At 41.0% G+C, this 13,467-nt stretch overlaps 1 protein-coding gene across 13 annotated transcripts in view; it reads left to right on the forward strand.

Moving 5' to 3' along the window:
- UNC79 (unc-79 homolog, NALCN channel complex subunit) overlaps window positions 1-13,467 on the forward strand; it is a 279,067-nt gene that overhangs the window by 241,021 nt on the left and 24,579 nt on the right. For all 13 annotated transcript variants that reach the window (XM_007987657.3, XM_037984430.2, XM_007987658.3 and 10 more), the window contains 2 exons: window positions 2,792-2,896; window positions 12,506-12,583. In XM_007987657.3, the coding sequence (XP_007985848.2) occupies window positions 2,792-2,896; window positions 12,506-12,583 (183 nt within the window). The remainder of the gene's footprint in view (window positions 1-2,791; window positions 2,897-12,505; window positions 12,584-13,467) is intronic.

Here is a 13,467-nt window from a genome sequence, read left to right on the forward strand (position 1 = left end):
CATGCCTTCTCTGGGCATGCCACCTTCCAGGAGCCCTCCATGTGGTTAGCTATCCAGAAGCTCTCCAAACCCTTTTCTTTTGGGTTTTTATGGAGGTTTCATTATGTAGACATGGTCAATTAATCCATTGACCATTGGTGATCAACCCAGCCATCAACCCTTCTAAGACCTTCTCTAAAGGTTGAAGGGTGGGGCTGATAGTCCTAACTCTATAAATGTGTCTTGGTCTTTCAGGTGATCAGTCCCCTTCCTACTACTCCCTAGGCTGCCAGCCATCAGTCAACTTATTAGCATACAAAAAGACATCAGTTTGGAGAGTCTAAGGATTTTAGGAGTTGTATGTCAGATACAGGATCGAAGACCAAATATATATTTTACAGTGTCATACCATCTGAATCCATTTAACTGTATGCTTATATTTTATGTCCTTTTCTGAACATGTGTTATATTCAGCAATAGAAAAGGCTTACAAATTGAAACCAATTCAACATTCCATCAACAGGAGGACTGACCGATGAATTTTGGTAAATTCATACAATTATATATTGTTAAGCTGTTGAGTTGGAAGAACCAGAGCTACGTGTATCAATAAGGATTAGTTTCAAAAATATATTGCTGTGAGTAATTACAAGTTGTGGAAAGATATATACAATATAACATTACAGAAAGTCAAAAAATGCAAAACAATACTATATATTATAATGGAGACATAAAGTGTAAAACCATACATGAAACAATAAGTACCAGATTCAGAATAGTGGCCACTTCAGAGAAGAGAGAAAGGAAGAAAGAAAAGAGAGCACTATTTAGGTAGCCTCACCTGTTTCTGTGACATTTATTATTTAAAAAGGATGAATCAACTTTCAACCAGGGATCAATATCCAGAATATACAAGGAACTCAAACAACTCAGCAGTAAAAAAACAAAAAACAGGGCCAGGCGCGGTGGCTCACACTTGTAATCCCAGCACTTTCGGAGGCCAAGGCAAGTGGATCACCTGAGATTGGGAGTTCAAGACCAGCCTGACCAACATGGAGAAACCCCATCTCTACTAAAAATACAAAATTAACTAGGCGTGATGTCACATGTCTGTAATCCCAGCTACTTGAGAGGCTGAGGCAAGAGAATTGCTTGAACCCAGGAGGCAGAGGTTGTGAGCTGAGATCGCACCATTGCACTCCAGCCTGTGCAACAAGAGTGAAACCCTGTCTAAAAAAAAAAAAAGAGAAAAGTAAATAATCCCACTAAATAAATAATCCCACTAAGTAAATAACCCTACTAAACAGTGGGCAAAGGACCTAAATAGACATTTCTCAAAAGAAGACATGCAAATGGCCAACAGGCATATTTAAAAAAATGCTCAATATCACTAATCATCAGGGAAATGCAAATCAAAACCACAATGAGATATCATCTTACCCCAGTTAGAATGGCTATTATCAAAAGGACAAAAAATAACACATCCTGGCGAGGATTTGGAGAAAAGGGAGCTCTTGTGCCCTGTTTGTAGGAATTTAAATGATAAAGCCACTATAGGAAACAGTGTGGATATTTCTCAAAAAACTAAAAAGTACCTGTCCTACAATTCAACAATGCCACTACTTGGTATTTATCCAAATGAAAAGAAATCAGTGTATCAGAATGATACCTGCACTTCCATGTTTATTGCAGCACTACTCACAATAGCAAAAATATGGAGTCAACCTAAGTGTCCATCAATGGACAAATTGATAAGGAAATGTGGTATATATACATAATGAACTACTATTCAACCATAAAAAAAAAAGCAACAGGGATGAAACTGGAGTTTGTTACATTAAGTGAAATAAACCAGGCACAGAAAGACAAATATCATATGTTCTCACTCATATGTAGATGCTAAAAAAATTTGATTTCATGGAGGTAGAGCATGGAAGGATAGCTACCAGAGGCTGGGAAGGGTGTGTCGGGGGAGGATGAAGAGAGTTTGGTTCATGGATACAAACATACAGTTAGATAGAAGAAATGAGTTCTAATGTTCAATAGCAGAGTAGGGTGACCATAGCTAACAACATTATATTGTACATTTCAAAATGCTGTGAGGACTTGAAATGTTCCCAACGCATAGAAATGGTAGACACTCAAGATGATGAATAGCCTAAATACTCTAACTTGATCACTACACATTCTGTGCATACAACAAAATATCACATGTACCCCATAAATATGTATAAATATTATGTATGAATTTAAGAAAGAATGAAAGAAGCTAGAATATCAAAAAAAAAAAAAAAAGGATGAATCAAATAAAGCAAAATGATGTAATCTGACAAAGATGGGTGGTAGGTGCATACTCTATTCCATTCTCTCCACTTTTCTGGATGCTTGAAATAGTCCATTGCAGAAATAAGTTCCTTGGAGAGGTCACAGAATACTTTAAAAAGTTGTATATGTTTCTCTCTAAATAATTTTGTATTGAAAAAAATACTTTTAGACTGATTTAGTTGCTGCAGTTCTTGGAACCTGTTTCCTGTGAATAAGAACCAAATACTGGGGCATCAGTGTTTAAGAGATAACCTATCTTTTTCTTATCCATTAAATTATTTGTCCTCAGTGCTTCTGTAAACTCATTACACGCACAAAAATGCCTTTTTTTTAGTTCCAATTTTATTTCTTGAGGACACTTCATTATGCGTTTTTAAATACTATTTTTTATTTCTGACCCGTGGATCTTTTGGAAGCTCTTTTGACATAGATCTACTCTAATTGAATTTCTAAAATCATTTACCTCCTTCTGTTTTGTTTTCTTTAGGAACGAGATAAATTCTACTTGTCTCGTAGTGTTGTTCTAGAACTTCTGCAGGCCCTAAAACTCAAATCTCCTTTACCAGATACAAACCTTCTTCTGCTCGTCCAGGTAAGCTTATGCCTGATTTGTAAAACTTTTCATGAGATCCATGTATGTAATTAAGGGAGGTGTAGAGTGTATGCATAAAACTAAACATCTTTGCCCAGAGATGAGAAATAATATATCTTATATGGACCACGATCCAATGAATAGTATGCACCTGACACTTCCACTGGCTAAAAAAGTCCAAGAAGGAGTATTGATTTTGTTCCTACTGTGGAATTAGTTCGGTGGGGATTAAAAAGAAGAATAAAACAATAATTTTTGTCCCCAAGAAGTGTGTGATCCAGTAGGTTAGAGGGGCAGGTCAGTCACCAGAGCTGAGACAGGCCTGAGACCAGAATTCGGGGAACAGGCTGAGGTCTGACTGCAGAGTCAAATGAGTATAGGCGGTCCCTAAATCTCTGTGAAGCAGAAGTGAAGGAGAGGGTAGGCCAAGCCAGAGACAGTCAAATGGCAGGATGCACTGAGTGGTACCCACGGTGGGGGATAAGTGCGCTTCAGCCCTCAGGGGACAACTGAGGCCGAGGACCACTATAAGGCAGACTCTGGAGAACTGTCAACAATTATTCTTTTGGTTTTAGGGCTTCTGAGGGACTAAAGCCTTCTACTCTACTGTCCTTAACTCAGCATCTTAGGGAGGCATGCAGATTTTGATGACCTGAAACAGGCTATGATAGTGCCATGAGAGAAAGAGGTAAACGAAGTCCTAGGGAGAAATTGAAAGCAGCATAGATCCCACCCCTTATGATGTGAAATCACAGAAGACTTCATGAAGGAAGTAGCGTTTGAGTTGGGTCACAAAGGGCTGGAGGGTACAGACAAATGTCTTTGCCTGGGATTAGGGTTCAGCCTAGAGAGGTTGACTGGCTTCAAGCATAAAGGAGGCTTAGGCAGGATGGTGGAGTACATTTAGGGATAATGGCATGAGGATGGGGTTGAGAAAAAGTAGACTGGCTCTGCCAGAGGAATCAGCAGGTGTTCAGGTAACCTGGCACCCTGCCTCTCACCCAAGGGTTGAGGCTAGATTTAGAGATTTGGCCATGAGCTACAGCTGGGATCAGGGTGTCATTCAATGGCCTTTGGGTAAAGTGCCCAGCCATTGCATCACAGCTGTGTCAGCACTCGCTGATGAGCATTAAGACCAGTCCCAGAGTCTGGGCCTGCAAGCTGAGGGTTAAATGATTGAAGGAATATGGGAGCTTGGTATCAAGGAACTAGACAGATTTCCCTGAATTGCAGGTACTCATTTGGAGACATGAGAGAGAAGGGAACACTAATGGAGGACCTATTATGTGTTAAGCATTTAATCTTTACAGCCTCATGAAGCATTGGTTCTGTACTGCAGGAGGTGGTTCAGTGGCTTGCCCAAGACCACAGTGCTGGCCTAAGTGACAGGTAGTATTAAGCACCTGATTTCAGTGTGTTAGGACTCACAGCCCAACTCCCTTCGGTATAACACACAGCCTTGACAGGCCCTTTCCATCCCTTACGGGGGATTACTGTAACAGCTCTTAGCTTTTTGCACCTTCTTCATCTCTTTCCACACCAAGCCAATCTTCTGGCCTGTGGCTGCCTAGAGGAATTTTGCTGAAACTCTACTTTTCTGATGCAGATCACTCTTGCATCAGAAACCTAGAGTGACCTCGTAAGGTCTGAACTATCCAGGTCTTCCATCATCTGGCCACATCTGACTCTTCAGCAGTATTTCCCACTACAAATATTTACTGACCACCTATCTTGGGCTGGGTTCTGGGAATATAGAGATGTGACATGCATATCCTGATAATGTGCTAACTACTCTCATGAAAATCTACACGGTGTATAAAACACTATGGAAGAGGGAGTGGCTCACTGAACCTAGGACACGGAGGAAGGCTCATGAAGCATTATGAGGCCTGACATGGGCCAGGTGCTCTGCAGGGTGCTGAGGAAACAGAAGAATCAGCCATGACATCTTCCTTCCAGGAGTTTACAATTTAGCAATTGAAGTTGACATGTAAATTAAAAAAACAATTCCCGCATAGTACAACAGGTGCAGTAGTAGAGATGTGTACTGAGTAAGGAGGTGTTGTTTGTAGAAGACAGTTCACATGGACCTTGAAGGATGCACAGAAGTTCAGGAGTTGACCTGGTAGAGAAGACGAGGGACAACCCTTGTCATTTACTGTTGAATAACCACTGCCTGGTCTCCATACTCCCCCTCCAGAGACTAGAAATCATTAGGATCAGAACTGAATTTTTCTCAAAGGCTTGAGATTTATTTAAAAAGTTGGTGTACTTTCAATGAATGGTCTTGAGTTGTCTTTGAAGGGCTTTCTAAGACACACTGAACCCTCAGCGAGTCAGTGATTGCTGGAAAATGACAGCAATGGATGCGGGGCATGATGTCATCAGAATGAAATGGCTCTTATTATACCAAGGTGCTGGACAGCCCAGGAAGAAGACAAGCAAAGTCACAGCCAGAAAATATCTGTGCTCCTAAGGAGAGACGAACTTTGCATTTCTCTCTGTGGATTGCATTGGCCAGGCCCTTCTGCTCACACAGCAGCAGCAACATTGCCTTTGAGAACAAGCAGTGTTCACACAGATTTTTTATTTATTGAATTTTAATTAAGTTATTTATTTTTGAGATAAGGTGTTGCTCTGTTACCAGGTTGGAATGCAGTGGCATGGTCTTAGCTCACTGCAACCTCTGCCTCCCTGGCTCAAGTGATCCTCCTACCTCAGCCTCCCAAGTAGCTGGGGCTACAGTTGTGGGCCACCATGACTGACCAATTTTTTAGATATTTTTAGTAGAGATGGGGGTTGATCATGTTGCTCAGGCTGGTCTTGAACTGCTGGACTCAAGCTATCCACTCATCTTGGTCTCTCAGGGTGCTGGGATTACAGGTGTGAACCACTGCTCTCGGCCCAAAGAGATCTTTTTGAAGATTCATGGGATCTACACTGACTTGGAGGAGAGGGCAGGTGAACAGGGCTTGGGGAAATATCCCGGGAGGGATTAAGGTTAGCAGCCTGACTGTGTCTGGAGGTCACTTGCTTCTAAGAGTGTTGCAGTTGGGAATGTGCCACCTGAAAACCACTTCAGGGCATTGAAAGTGCTTTCCTGCAGATGGTGAACAGCATTCCCTTAATTGCCCTTTGTCTTGAGCAGAGCAGATCTGTGTGGCTGATCTTCTTGGGGTCTAGCACTCCATACTGTAACTGCTGGAGATTGGTTTGCAATGAAATACATTAGTCAACTGTAATAAGCACTTGTCACAAGATGCCAAAAGAACACTGACAGTTTAAATTACCCAGTGCTTAAGGAAACCACAAAAACAGTGATTATTGCATCACAGTTAGGTGAATAAATAACAAAAACAAATTAAGAAGAAAGACAGCAAAAAGATACTTCCGAATGTGTTTTATGGGTTTTCATCTGCCATTTCATCTTTTTAAAACAAATGTGTGCCTTGTCATTGAAATCATTAAGTTAAAAAATGTCAAGTTGTAAAATTATTTAGATTGAAGGGGTATTTTGGAGACATTTTCAGATCACGCCCAGGAAAAACAACTTTATGGAAATGTTTCAGTCTTCTCCAATAAAAAATGTTGAGCATAGTTTGTTCCTGGGTTTCAGCACCAAGGGAAAAATAAATTTAAGCCATTTCAAAGTAATAAATCCTTGTTCCATAAACTCTTAAGCAATTTTTATTTCTAATCAGAGAAATAAAAGTGAGGCATGCCCATAAAGTAGGATGAGTTTGTGTCCTTTGTAGGGACATGGATGCAGCTGGAAACCATCATTCTCAGCAAACTATCGCAAGAACAGAAAACCAGACACCTCATGTTCTCACTCATAGGTGGGAACTGAACAATGAGATCACTTGGACTTGGGAAGGGGAACATCACACACCGGGGCCTATCATGGGGAGGGGGGAGCGGGGAGGGATGGCATTGGGAGTTATACCTGATGTAAAGGATGAGTTGATGGGTGCTGACGAGTTGATGGGTGCAGCACGCCAACAAGGCACAAGTATACATATGTAACAAACCTGCACGTTATCCACATGTACCCTAGAACTTAAAGTATAATAAAAAATCAAAAAAAAAAAAAGTGAGGCATGCCTTAAAACAGAGTAGTTCCCTTTTCTGCCCTGTGGTCCTGCCTAAATCATGGAGAGAAGTCTTCTATGGGGCCGCACATGGTATATTAGTCTGTTCTCATGCTGCTAATAAAGACATACCTGAGACTGGGTAATTTATAAAAGAAAGAGATTTAATTGACTCACAGTTCCACATGGCTGAGGAGGCCTCACAATCAATGGCGAAGGTGAATGAGGAGCAAAGTCATGTCTTACATGGCAGCAGGCAAAAGGAGCTTGTGCAGGGGGAACTCCCATTTATAAAACCATCAGATCTTGTGAGACTTATTCACTACCATGAGAACAGTATGGGGGAGACTACCCTCACCATTCAATTATCTCCACCTGGCCCCTTGACACATGGGGGGATTATTACAATTCAAGGTGAGATTTGGGTGGGGACACAGCCAAACCATATCAGATGGGATGAGGAGAAACGTCATTTCTCTTATGCGTAGTTCCTTTTTCTTTTTTTTTTTTTGAAATGGAGTCTTTCATTCAAAAAATGGGCTCTTTCATTCAAAAAATGGGCTTTGTCGCCCAGGTTGGAGTGCAATGGCACAGTCTTGGCTCACTGCAACCTCCACCTCCTGGATTCAAGCGATTCTCCTGCCTCAGCCTCCTGAGTAGCTGGGATTACAGGCATGCACCACCATGCCCAGCTAATTTTTGTAGTTTTAGTAGAGATGGGGTTTCACCATGTTCGTCAGGCTGGTCTCGATCTCCTGACCTTGTGATCCACCCACCTTGGCCTCCCAAAGTGCTGGGATTACAGGTGTGAGCCACTGCGCCTGGCCTAGTGCCTCTTTCTGTAGGGTTTCTCAATTGCTTTTTTCTTGCCCTTGACTGCCTGGGTCCTCCAAGTGTTCTCTGTAGAATAGTGGAAATGACAGCCTGCTCTCTGGAAGCTTCTTTTAGGCCAGAGATCTAGGCTGGAGTCAGAGGAACCTTTCCCCTTTACTTATGGGCATCGTCAGCTCCTGGCACTTGGACAACCAAGCTTATATCAGGGACAGATGATCTGCCAGGAGCAGACAGTGACTTTCTTTATGGATATCAGGGACCATCATCTGAAGGCCACCCAGTGAGGGTGGGTGTAGTTAACTGAAAATGCAATTTGCAAACATAAAAAAAATCAGTAACCAGAAGGAAAAACTCCCTAGGTGATCCATCACAAATGGCACCAGTCCCCATGCTGAAAACAGAGTCTGTTGCTCCAATGTTGCGTTTCCCATTCATTCTTTCACCCCATAGGGAACTGCTGGTATTTCCTCTTCTACTTTTCTGATGAATAACAGTAGGTAGGTGAGCTCACTAAGATGGAACCATTTCTATTCTTCTCATAGATAGACCATACCTTTGTGTTACCAAATACTCTGGCAGTAAGAAGGACCCCTTAAAGAACAAATAGAATGCTTGTCCAAGAAATGTGGAATCATCCAAGTTTTAAATCTGTCAAGACAGCAACTGCTACCAATCTGCTTTTTAATTCCTAGAAGTTCTCCCTGGAGGCCTGACGTCATGGGGAATTCCCCAGCCTGCTCTATGGTGGTTGTCTAGCCATGACCACTGTTGTTTACATATAAAGTTTTTTTACATATGAAGTTTACATATGTAAAGTTTATGCGTGAATTTACATATGAAGTCGGGTGGCCTTAAATGTTCAAGTGGATTTTTTCTTTTTAAAGAAAAAGAGGCGTGGAGATAGGAAAGAATTTGCTGAATAGAAAAATGTCATTTCAGAGTCCAAATTGTTGATCCCCAGGGCATAGTTCTCCTTTTGCATTTTGGACAGATGCACTAGCACATTATTTTAATTCAGATCTATTGACATTTTTGCTTTTTGTTTCCAATATTTTCTCTTTTGCTGGTTTGCTGTGGATATTTTTTGTGTAATAGGTTATAATTGTTCTCAAGATAGAGTTTTCATAATAAGTGATAACTCATTAATAGCCACCATAAAGACTGTTTAAGTTCAAATCAAAAAGAATTTCCTTAGCTCCTATTATGTGTCAAGAGTAGATATTCAGCCGGGTGCAGAGGCTCACGCCTGTAATCCCATCACTTTGGGAGGCCAAGGCGGGCGGATCACGAAGTCAAGAGATGGAGACCATGCTGGCTAACATGGTGAAACCCCGTCTCTACTAAAAGTACAAAAATAAGCTGGGTGTGGTGACATCTGCCCGTAGTTCCAGCTACTTGTGAGGCTGAGGCAGGAGAATTGCTTGAATCCAGGACACGGAGGTTACAGTGAGCCAAGATCGCGCAACTGCACTCCAACCTGGCAACAGAGCGAGATCCCATCTTAAAAAAAAAAAAAGAGAGAGAGAGAGTAGACATTCTGCTAATTTGCATGTACCACTCCCACTCTGTGGGAGATACCTGCATATTGAAGTTATGAGAAATTGTATTGTGAAGAAAGGTTTTCTTTTAAAGATAGGTCATTGTGGGCTGGAGGACAGAGAACTGGTGGGGGAACAGCTGTTGTTTTTAATTCACAGAGTTACCATTGAATGGGGTTATTAATATTAGTTGAGTTAGTAACAGTCTGATCACTCTATGAGATGAGAGGTGAAGACACTGTTTTGGGTATCATTTTGATAATGAATTTAGTAATGACACATAATAGATACCGTGTTTCTGTTGTATTCATGGGGGAATGCATATTTCAGTGCCCGATTTCCCTCAAAGTACAGAACTCTCCCTTCAACAGCAGTCATCATTTCCTTCTCTGATTTTTGTAATAGCGTAATATTTTGAGCAGCTCTGTAAAATCATAATAGATTTTTTTTTTCAGTTTAAGGTTGGCAGCCATGTAAAACAAAGACAGAAAGGTTTAGTAAGGTTTTAGTTGTGCATCTGATGTAAAAATATGCTGGATTACAATGCATGGATAAAAAATAATAGATGATTTCTGAGGCTTATGCACTTTTATTTCCTTTGATATGCCGGATTCTCTGTGCACCTCCTTTACTTTTAGGGTGATTTTTGAATAATTCTGACTAGTAAGAGTTCTCATAAATCGGACAGTTGGATCCAACCTCAGATCTTGATGCTGCGTGATTGCTAACCATGCTGAAATGTGCTTCCATTATGCTCTGCATTGCACTTTACTGAGTATCGTGGGTGGGAAAGTCATCCACTGAAGGGAGATACAGACATTTAAAATTTTGCTTCTTTACAAACCTTATCTTCACCTTGAGGGCCCATCCAGGCCATGCAAACATTCTCGAGTGGGGTCCAGGACTTTAAACCATCCTTAAAGAGACAGCTCTAAGTGCGCCCCTTACCTCACACAGTAGATATGGCTCTGTCTCCCCTGTGGCCTTTCTTAGCTATGCAGTATCATTTCTGTTGTAAAGAACTTAGTTAAAATTAATACTGATGTCCTCACAGAGGTTTTGGAATGCAATTATAAGTTGTTTGTCTTAGACTGAAGACTTAGATAGCTATTTATTTATTTATTTGAAGCAGAGTCTCGCTCTGCTGCCCAGGCTGGAGTGCAGTGGTGCCATCTCGGCTCACTGCAACCTCTGCCTCCTAGGTTCAAGTGATTCTTCTGCCTCCGCCTCCTGAGTAGCTGGGTTACAGGCATGTGCCACCACACCCGGCTAATTTCTGCCTCAGCCTCCCAAAGTGCTGAGATTATAAGCGTGAGCCACCACACCTGGCCTAGATAGCTTTTTAAAATGAATTTTATGGGAAAACATGCAGTCTCTACCAGGAGGCTGTATTGGGAGTGTTCCTTCTGTTCACTGTGTATGTCTATCAAATATTTCAGGGTTTTTTTTTGTTTTTTGTTTTTTGTTTTTTTTTACTTATAGATTTTGGCTGGAGTTAAAGGCTTCTCATTTTCTAAAACCTGGTTTATTTACTTTTCCTTACATTAGAAATAAGCTTAAGTTACATGAGCAGACACAGCAAACCTGAATAAGATAATAGAAAATGGTAGGTGTTCCCAGGATGTTACCAGTTGCCACTTTCTATGCCAGATTCAGAATTAATGGCTAAATAGATTCTTCAGTTTTCTGTAACTGTATTTGAGGCAAATGGAAATGACAGAATGTTAATGTGGAGATCTGTGTCCACTTCTGTCACACAGCTCTCGGGGACATCTCTGCTTATGCCCTCTTGCCCCCACTCAGTTACATACACTTACATGCTTTCCATGGAGGACACCCCTCCCACACTTGAAGACCAGCTCTTGGCCCTGAGCCTGAAGTCTAAGGGTTCCTTGGCCTCAGGAGGCCTTTGGCTTAGAGGTGTACCCAGTTAGCCAAAACCTGCTAGCTGTTAATAATGCTTAGATTTAAACCCCTGACTAGCCCGATAATATGCTAGTTTCTGTTCCTTTGTTCCATGGTTCCTTATCAGGCCCCCTAGAGATTTACTCTGCGACCCTAGTTCCTATTACTTCTCCCCAGTGTGACAGGGACCGAGCCTGCTGACCCATTCAGCTTCCCCTTGCCTTCCAGTATGAGAACAGAATGAATGAGAAGGTGGAGCAATTGGTGCTGAAACTTCTGAACTCTGCACAGCAGCAGTTTCAGATCCCAAAGTTGTTAAGGCTACTGGCCAGAGGCCAGGAAATATAAATTAAACAGGAGCTAATTGCTTATAGCAAACTCTACTTCATGGTTAACTTTTTTTCCTAAGACTATTAATAAATAGTGGAGTGCCTGCATTAAGTGAGAAACACCTGTCAAAATCTGTAATGAAGCAAATTAAATTGTAATCTGGCAAATGCATTCTTGTAATGCTCTCAAGTCATAACTGGCTAATGGATTTGCTTTGTAAACTCTCACTGAGCCCCTCTGAGGTGTGCGGCACCAAGCTAGTGCTGGGGATGAGGTGCATCAAGCCTGTCCTCTTGAAGAGCTCATAGCAGGTTGAGAAATAGACTCACAAGTCACTGCAGTCTGATGTGATGACTGGTACAATGGAAGTGTGTGAAAAGTCCTCTGGACGCCCAGGGAAGGAGTAGGGGTCTTTATCAGCGCAGAGGATACATGTGGATGAATAGGGGCAGGAAGATGAGATGCTGAAGGTCCTCTGTGGGGAAGAAACAGATATAATACTCACTCTGAGGTTGATTGTTTTTCTGGTTTCTTTCTAAATATATGATATGATAATAGAAATCATGAAACTGTATGAAAAGTGCTTACAGTAACTGTCAAGAAGTACTAAACAATAAATAGAATGACTTTTCAATAAATCTGACAATGCTGACATCTTTTATTTTTTCCTTGATTGAATGCACCATTTCACTTAACAGTCTGGGTAAAGTAAGACTCTGTGTATTAATTTTAGTACCGTGATTCTGAGTTTCTGGTAGGAATGAACCATCATGATTAGCAAATCTGATCTATCCAAGGCAGATTGTCATGAAAATAACACTAATTAATTTAAACCAAGTTAATAAAATGATAAATGACTCATTACTCTCCAGACACCCTTAAAACTAATTGTCCTTTCACTTTTTTATTAGTTTATTTGTGCAGATGCTGGAACCAAACTAGCTGAGTCAACAATCCTGAGCAAGCAGATGATAGCCTCTGTACCTGGAGTAAGTCCTGTCCAAATTCATTGTCTACATACTTATATTTCATAGAATAGCAGTTAAGAATGTAGGCTTTAGACTTACGTCAGGGTTTGAGGCCTGCCATTTACTAGCTATGTGACTTTTGGAAAGCATTTTAACCTATAATTCTTTGATTCGTATCATCTGTCAAATGGGATATAACAGGGTTTAACATATAGGTTGAGGACTGAATGAGATAATGCATGCAAAGCATATTAGCAAGGAGTCAGACATAGTAAATGCTGTGAAAATGTTATCTATTAAAAATAATATTAACAAACATTGCCTATTTTTGGATATTTTAGTTATTTCTATATTTTTCTATTGTAATTAATATGCAAAGAACATCTTTGTGCCTAAATCTTTGTCCATACTTCAGACCATTTCTTTATAATAGATTTCTGGTAGTAGAATGACTAAACTATGTTTTTTTTTTTTTAAGGGTTCTGTGGTGTAATACAAGGTCCTATGCGACAAAAATCCCAATTCTCAATGACTTATGAAAGTTTAGTGTTTGCTCATGTGAAGTTTAGTAGGGAAAGGGGGATTTCTACGTGCATGCTCAGGGATCAGGTTTCTTCCATTATGTGCAGTCCACTGCAATCAGCTTAATTGTGGTTGGGGAAAGGGAAGAGAATATGGCCCATGGGGTTTTCACAGGCCAAGTCTAAAAGTGTGTGGTTTTTTTTCCTACTCACATTCCATTGGCTAGAACTCAGGCACATGACCACACCCAACTGCAAGGGATGATGGGAAATGTGGTCTAGTTGTGGGCCAAGGAAGAAGACAGGCCTGGGGAGTGGCTAGCCAGTCTCTGCTGCATGCTCGCTGTTTCCTTCATTGTTTAATTCTTTAAAACTCATTATTTA

Source organism: Chlorocebus sabaeus, chromosome 24 (genome assembly GCF_047675955.1).
Source record: "Chlorocebus sabaeus isolate Y175 chromosome 24, mChlSab1.0.hap1, whole genome shotgun sequence".
NCBI lineage: Eukaryota > Metazoa > Chordata > Mammalia > Primates > Cercopithecidae > Chlorocebus > Chlorocebus sabaeus.